Below are 8117 nucleotides of genomic sequence, written 5' to 3'. Positions count from 1 at the left end.
CATTACCTGCAGAATGGTAAAATGACTTTACCAGCTGAATTAAGGGGATATTGAGGGAGTGCAAACCCTGAGAAGAATTTTGCAAAGATCCATTCTCCTAAATGCTGATGAGGTTAGCATACAATATCACCAACACTCTGCTTTTGCCACGCTCATTTGTGCAAACCCACTGAAGCTCAGCAGGTGTGAGCCTGGTCAGTACCTGGATGGGAGACTCCTGGGAAAAACTAAGGTTGCTGCTGGAAGAGGTGTTAGTGGGGCCAGCAGGGGGCGCTCACCCTGTGGTCCATGTGGGTCCAAATGCCCCAGTATAGTGACGGGGACACTATACTGTAAACAGGCGCCATCCTCCAGATGAGACGTAAAACTGAGGTCCTGACTCTCTGTGGTCATTAAAAATCCCAGGTGTTTCTCGAAAAAGAGTAGGGGTGTTACCCCAGCGTCCTGGCCAAATTTCCCATTGGCTCTTACCAATCATGGCCTCCTAATAATCCCCATCTATGAACTGGCTTCATTACTCTGCTCTCCTCCCCACTGATAGCTGATGTGTGGGGAGCGTTCTGGCGCACTATGGCTGCCGTCACATCATCCAGGTGGGGCTGCACACTGGGGGTGGTGGAGGGGATCCCCATTACCTGTAAAGCGCTTTGAGCGGAGTGTCCAGAAAAAGCACTATATAAGTGTAAGCAATTATTGTTATCAGTATGTTAATTCAGTGTGACTGTAGACATAAATGACTTTCTGTTTCACATTGAGGTTTCTGCCTTCGATGCTTCTAATTGGCGACTGTTAGGAATCGGTTACACAACATTTCTTACAAGGCATTTCAGTCTCAAAGCAATGAAACGAGATTTCCATGAGCTTTATTATTTTTTTTCACCAGTGATCAAGGATAGAACATGTTTTTATGAATCGGACCCAAAACAGAGCCTGTGGCTGTTCCCGAGTGTTTACTATATTGTTCCTGGAAAGAAGCCAGGGTAAGAGCAAGGGTGTGCAAGTTGCTCCATTCTCCCGCAACTCTTTGGGTAAGGAAATGTTTCATTTGCTCGATCCAAATGCACCTCGAGTTAAGTCACACACAGCTCCTCCTCACTCTCTTTCTAAAGGAGTCCTTAGAACAACCTTCAGCTTTAATGATCAGATATTGCTTTTCATACACTCTAAAACATGTCATTACAATGTCCCTTGCTCTGATCAAGTGCCTGGCGGATTATTACGCTGTACCACGCCTTGGTTACAGCCTTGGTAGTTTAATTTACCGGGCGTTTTCATTGTCCGAATGACAACAAAAAGCCTGGGGACCATTTCAGGCTCCACTTCTCTGCCTGGGCTGTTTTTTTCACGTCAGGACAATTTCATTCAAACGTGTCCGCCAGTGTGTGCTGATTTTCACAGCTGGTTTCTTCAGAGCAGCTGAAGACATAAACTCAGGATGTTTCTACAGTCTGGATAATTCAGTGTTGGTATAGGTCTTCTATTTAATTATTATTATCAAGAAATAATCGTTTTGAAATAAAGCAATGTTAGTGTTGCTTCTAAAACTGCTGCCTCGCAGGTCTTATCTGGATGTTGGTATTGACGGTAGAGTCGCGGTCTTTACTAAAGCCCCGTTGAAGAATCGCCATTGAAATAACTGATTTGGAAAATTTGAGATAATCAAAACCATAGAATACGCTTGTACAGCATTTTGTAAAAGCGTATCGGTGGAAAAACTCGAAATACTCCGAATTTCACAGGGATAAAACTGTCTTGTTTGACAAAACTTGTCCGTCTCCTTCTTAGAAACAGCGAGTCCGGGACTGTGTTAATGACACCGAACATAGAGCAAAATAAATCATCCGTTTTAAATATTTCAGAATTCATTCTTATTGTGTTACATGACCGTCGGTCTCGACTGTATTATTTACACCTTGCTTTTATCTTTGCTGACGGTTTAAGTACATTTATTTGAGAAATAGACGATGAAGTGCCGGGTGAGCACCGCCTTTCGTGTGCGCTGTTGTTGGACTCTGGGCAATTCTGTCAAAATGATCGTACAGAAAAATCTGTAACTCAACTGCATTTTAAAGAGCAGGGGGTTTTCTCCGTACTTCATGTATTTGATAATCGATTCGGTGTATCTGTGAGGATTACGGGGCAGTTTTGTGCGGGGAGAAAACACAAGTGCGAGCGGGCTGTGCGGAGCGGAGCTGCAGCAGCAGCAGCGGTTGAGTCTCCACGGTTCTCATGCGGCCTTGAAGTTCCGCCCTGCGCGCGGAGCCGCAGACAGTCCGACAGCAGACAGAGACGCAGCGATGGCAGAAGAAGTCGCTCCGGCCCCCGCCGCCGCGCCGGCCAAGGCGCCCAAGAAGAAGAGCGCCGCCAAGCCCAAGAAAGCGGGCCCCAGCGTGGGAGAGCTCATCCTGCAGGCCGTGTCCGCCTCCAAGGAGCGGAGCGGCGTGTCCCTGGCCGCCCTGAAGAAGTCCCTGGCGGCCGGCGGCTACGACGTGGAGAAGAACAACTCCCGCGTCAAGCTGGCCATCAAGAGCCTGGTGACCAAGGGCACCCTGGTGCAGACCAAGGGCACCGGCGCCTCGGGCTCCTTCAAGCTCAACAAGAAGCAGGCGGAGACCAAGCCCAAGCCCGTAAAGAAAGCCGCCGCCGCCGTCAAAGCCAAGAAGCCGGCGGCCAAGAAACCCGCAGCGGCTAAGAAGCCAGCGGCCGCCAAGAAGTCGCCCAAGAAGGCGGCGACCAAGAAGCCAGCGGCCGCCAAGAAGTCGCCCAAGAAAGCCGCGAAGCCCGCAGCGGCCAAGAAGGCGACCAAGAGCCCCAAGAAGGCCAAGAAGCCAGCGGCGCCTAAGAAGGCGAAGAGCCCGAAGAAAGCCAAGGCAGCGAAGCCCAAGGTGGCCAAACCCAAGACGGCCAAAGCTAAGAAAGCGGCTCCCAAGAAGAAGTGAGCGATCGACCCTCGAGTTAATTTCCTACAAACCCAAAGGCTCTTCTAAGAGCCACCAGCCCTTCCGAGAGAGAGCGCAGACTTTCCCTTTTCACCGCTTGAAAGCGCCGGTTCGCTCGATAGGGGGGGAGACATAATTATTTTACACAAGGAGAGGGACTGGGTTGTAGTTTTTCAAAATGATACTGAAATGCGATGCTGGGTAAAATGTACAAATGTAAATATTCTTAATACTATTGTAGAGAGTGGGTGCACAGAGGAGGTGTAGAGTTAAAAGGCTTTTTTGTTAAACGTTCTGATCTCCATTGAACAGCGCTGTGACTCCTTGCATCTCTTCATTTAATGGTTTAAGTTGAGGTGAAATGTTACACTGTTACATGGCACGGAGGTTTTCATTAGAGTGTGACTGCTAGTCTCGCAGCTATAGCGGACATGTGAAAAGACGTAACGTGACAGATGTATCACTCTAATAGCGACAATGGTGACTTTTCAATATCGAGCCCTCGGAGGCGGGTGATCCAGATTCTTATGGGAGTTGAGCTTAATTCCACTCAAGGTAGCGTGGTTACTGAGAGTCAGACGGTGGTGAAATTCACTAAAATATACACTTTTTAAAGCATAAAAAATGACCGTTTAAGCAAAGTGTTTTGCACATGAACTGTTGTAGTTTTGCTATTCGCCTGTTGTTCTGCACATGGCCTGTTGTCTCTGTTTCTTATGCAACTTTATTGTTGTTTTTTTACCACTTAACGTCTGAGAGCTAGCTAAATAGCATTTCACAATTACATATACCTGTGTATGAGAATAACGATAATAAGCTTGAAATTGAAAAACACATATTTGTCCTCGCTCGGCAGCAGAGCCGCGCTCTGTGTTCAGAGTCCGAATTTCCCTCCTGCCTGTTGATTGGTGGAGACCGAGAGCGCTGGTTGGCAACACTGATCTCTGATTGGGTGGAGAGCTTGTTCCGGTCCATCCAATCAAATTCAGCCGCGAGTCTTCAAAAGCGGGGTGGCAGAGCGCTTATGATCATTATTGTCAGACTTCTTCGGACAAGCTAGATATTACAAGATGAGCGGCAGAGGAAAGACCGGCGGTAAGGCCAGAGCCAAGGCCAAGACTCGCTCTTCCAGGGCCGGACTGCAGTTCCCTGTGGGCCGTGTCCACCGGCTGCTGCGCAAGGGAAACTATGCCGAGCGGGTCGGCGCCGGAGCCCCGGTGTATCTGGCCGCGGTGCTGGAGTACCTGACCGCCGAGATCCTGGAGCTGGCTGGCAACGCCGCCCGGGACAACAAGAAGACCCGCATCATCCCCCGGCACCTGCAGCTGGCCGTCCGCAACGACGAGGAGCTGAACAAGCTGCTGGGCGGCGTGACCATCGCGCAGGGCGGCGTGCTGCCCAACATCCAGGCGGTGCTGCTGCCCAAGAAGACCGAGAAGCCGGCCAAGAGCAAGTAAACAGCCCGGCAGAGACCTCCGACTGACCCGAAAAACAAAGGCTCTTTTAAGAGCCACCCACAGCCTCTTGAAAAGAGCGAGTTTTGTTTACTTGTGTAACTTCAGCGTTTACACGGTTTTACTAACAAATTTAAGTGGTGAAGCAGCGTGGTCCAGAATCTGCTGTATGGAAGAGCGATTTGTTGCGCTCGCAATACAGTTCATAACATTTCTATATTCGCTTCGTTTTTAACCTTTTAATTGCAAACCAAAGAGGTATCTGGATTCCTTATTGTACTTGTAATTGAATGAATAAAATTCGTATTATTATGATATTAGTCTTTCAAGTGGTCTTGTCCCTCAGCACAACGCTCTCCTCCCGAGTCACACTTTTTACACTAGAAATTATTAGTTAACGTTATTATAGTAGTATTATACTATGTCACTATTCTTGTCCTATATTATAGCTAAAACAGTAATCAAAATCCTTGCCACTTTATAGGTATCGAGGTATAAAAACGCCTGAACTTGCTTTTAGTTGATAAATCAAGGAAAATCGATCTTTCTGTGTCTCTTATTAAACCGAGAGACCTGGAGCCGTTAAACCCGCGAGGAGTGTAGGAGCTGCGCGCTCGGTTTCAAACCGTCCAATCAGAGTTACACCCTCCTCCCCCCTGTGCCTTTCAACCAATCAGGACGGGGCTGTCTGCGCATATAAACCCGAGTGCGGGAAGTGATTCTCACTACACTGTTGATTGTGAAGAGCAGCGAGGAAGATGGCGAGAACCAAGCAGACCGCTCGCAAGTCCACCGGCGGCAAGGCGCCCAGGAAGCAGCTGGCCACCAAGGCTGCCCGCAAGAGCGCCCCCGCCACCGGCGGCGTGAAGAAGCCCCACCGCTACAGGCCCGGCACCGTGGCTCTGCGGGAGATCCGCCGCTACCAGAAGTCCACCGAGCTGCTGATCCGCAAGCTGCCTTTCCAGCGCCTGGTGAGAGAGATCGCCCAGGACTTCAAGACCGACCTGCGCTTCCAGAGCTCCGCCGTCATGGCTCTGCAGGAGGCCAGCGAGGCTTACCTGGTGGGGCTCTTCGAGGACACCAACCTGTGCGCCATCCACGCCAAGAGGGTGACCATCATGCCCAAAGACATCCAGCTGGCCCGCCGCATCCGCGGGGAGCGCGCTTAGACACGGACCGCCTGCTGCAGCATCTTTTCCCTTGAACACAAAGGCTCTTTTAAGAGCCACCACAACACTCGAGAGGGTTACATTATTCCATTATAGTCTGTACGAGGCACAATTCTCGTTTGGTTAGCTGATAGGTGAAATCCCGACCGAGAAGCGGTTTTCTACCCCCTCGTGTAAAAGCCCCCCTGCACGACTACACTGCTGCAGTAAACCAGCGACACACGTCTCCCCTTTTGCTCTACATCTATTTTTCAGCGTTCATATCCATACTTGAAAGTGTTTAAATGCATGAGACTATTTTAATGATACAAGAACGACTGGCATTCAAACCCCTCCCTTCCACTACTGTTTATTTTCTGAGTTCGCTGTCGGTTCACAATTAAGCAACAGCACGCTTACTGGTCCCTCCATCGCTCTCCATTTCACTCCAAAAGAAGCGTTTATACTGCAGTACAGATCTGTGAGGACCACTGCTAACTATCCATGAGCCTCAGACAGTCTATGTGATAGAGATTGCAATGACATGATTTAAGAACGTTTCTACAGTTACTTTAGGTGGAACATTTCTTTATAAGCGTTTTAAAAGACGTCCTTATATAAAACATTTTGGTCTTTTTAACAGCTGGATTGTTTATTCAATGATACAAAACGGGTGGAGAACGAAATATGTACTGCTATAACGATGAATGCTTTTTGTCAGTTGCTCATAACCCTGATACACAGTAGTACACTACATTTTCCATTCCGAATTCTGTGTTTTTGTGTAGTGCAGGGAATTAGATTGGTCTAAATCTACACGAGAATATTACAGCACCGCTGTAAACATTGAATACTCGAGGTCTGTCCTCTCGGGTGCTGCTGTGGTGGAGAGCTCTCCGGCAGGGAAGAGGTTCCTGTGCAGTCTGGGCTGCTGCTGCGGTCGGAGAGGAGGCGGGCTCGTGTGTCAGCGCGCCTCCTGTCTCAAGCAGGTCCGCTCTCAGGCTTGAAAAGAGAAGCGCCGCGGCTGCAGCCCAGCAGTGTGTGTTGTATCACTAACTGATAACTTGAAGATGTCTGGAAGAGGCAAAGGCGGAAAGGGACTCGGGAAAGGAGGCGCTAAGCGTCACCGCAAGGTTCTCCGCGACAACATCCAGGGAATCACCAAGCCCGCCATCCGCCGCCTGGCTCGCCGTGGGGGAGTGAAGCGGATCTCCGGGCTGATCTACGAGGAGACCCGCGGGGTGCTGAAGGTGTTCCTGGAGAACGTCATCCGCGACGCCGTCACCTACACCGAGCACGCCAAGAGGAAGACCGTCACCGCCATGGACGTGGTGTACGCGCTGAAGCGCCAGGGCCGCACCCTGTACGGCTTCGGCGGCTAAACAGGAGCGGAGCTTCCCTACCGGACTGGACCCCGACGTATCAACCCAAAGGCTCTTTTAAGAGCCACCCACATTATCAAAATAGAGCTGAAATCTAAACCGTCACTTTAGAATGTGTGTGTTTTTTTTAAAGCAAGCAACACTTTGCGATTGCTGTGATGATTCCTAGATTGAGATGCAGGGCTTATCAATCGTTACATTAGTGTGGATCAGGTTGCTAATGAAATAATTTATTGCTGAAAGCGTTTTGATGGAGTGGTAGTTCTTATTCTCATTACTACTAATTCTAATTAGGTCATGAGTAAAGAATGAAGCTCACTTCCTTAATATTTTTATTTTTCACGCATGCTTCATGGCTTTTAAGAAAGAGCCGTTATCACATCGGGCCGTTTCTAACCCTCCCCTCCCCGACAGGAAGCGGCTCAGCTTGGCTTGAAATCCACTTCATTCGCCAAAAGCTAGTCTCCTACATGCTATTTTGTAGAAAGGTTTAGTGTTTAGTTTTATTCTGCTCAGACTAATTTGAAACCAATGCTGAAGCTCAAAAGTGTGGCGATAAAATGCTGTTGGTTGTTCCAAAGTGCTTTTAAAGTTGTCTAGAATAAGCGCTTTGAGAAGCCACCTTTAAAGGCGCTATATAAAATAAAGTTTATTATTATTATTATATCACCAAAACTGTGCTTTTGACTCCAAGTTTGCACAAATCGCACGGTTTACGCCGAGCACATTGTTTTCTAGGGTAGGAGACATAAGCGTAATGAGAGTCGGATTTCAGAAAATCTGCACGTAGTAGTAAATTGCTATTAGATAATGGGACAGAATAGGGTTCAGCTTCTAAATGTTTTTTTATTCTTCATGCTGGGTTTGTCTTTTTAAGAAAGAGCTTGTGATATCGGGCCGTTTCTAATCCTCCCCGCCCCGACAGGAAGCTGCTCAGCTCTTTGTTCGCTCAGACTCGGCGAGAGGTCGAGACAAAGACGCACGAAGCGCTTGAAATCCATTTGCAAAGAGCCCTTCTGCTTACGTTCATTTTGTAGAAAGGTTTAGTGTCATGTTTTCTTGTGCTCAGACTAATTTGCTCAAAAGTGTTGCGATAGGATGCTGTTAGTTCAGAACTGATTTTAAAATTGCCTAGAATATCACCAAGAGTTCTTTTGACTCCAAGTTTGCACAAATCGCAGTTTACACCGAGCA

General features: G+C 48.4%; 2 protein-coding genes and 1 pseudogene across 2 annotated transcripts; all 3 read left to right on the top strand.

Annotated features, from left to right (window-relative positions):
• Positions 1-2250: 2250 nt before the first annotated feature.
• On the top strand, positions 2251-3154 carry LOC148640712 (histone H1 pseudogene; annotated as a pseudogene).
• A 401-nt stretch (positions 3155-3555) lies between these two features.
• On the top strand, positions 3556-4706 carry LOC148640711 (histone H2A). The gene has a single exon (XM_088619585.1). The coding sequence runs from the start codon at positions 4010-4012 to the stop codon at positions 4394-4396; it is 387 nt and encodes a 128-aa protein (XP_088475711.1). The 5' UTR covers positions 3556-4009; the 3' UTR covers positions 4397-4706.
• Positions 4707-4839: 133 nt separating this feature from the next.
• Positions 4840-5627, top strand: LOC148640710 (histone H3). Its single transcript, XM_088619076.1, has one exon. It carries the CDS (start codon positions 5152-5154, stop codon positions 5560-5562), a length of 411 nt encoding a protein of 136 aa, XP_088475202.1. The 5' UTR covers positions 4840-5151; the 3' UTR covers positions 5563-5627.
• The last annotated feature ends 2490 nt before the right edge of the window (positions 5628-8117 follow it).

Source organism: Lepisosteus platostomus, chromosome 25 (assembly GCF_059453375.1).
Source record: "Lepisosteus platostomus isolate fLepPlt1 chromosome 25, fLepPlt1.hap1, whole genome shotgun sequence".
NCBI classification, from domain to species: Eukaryota; Metazoa; Chordata; class Actinopteri; order Semionotiformes; family Lepisosteidae; genus Lepisosteus; species Lepisosteus platostomus.
This window is presented reverse-complemented; position numbering and strand designations above follow the sequence as displayed.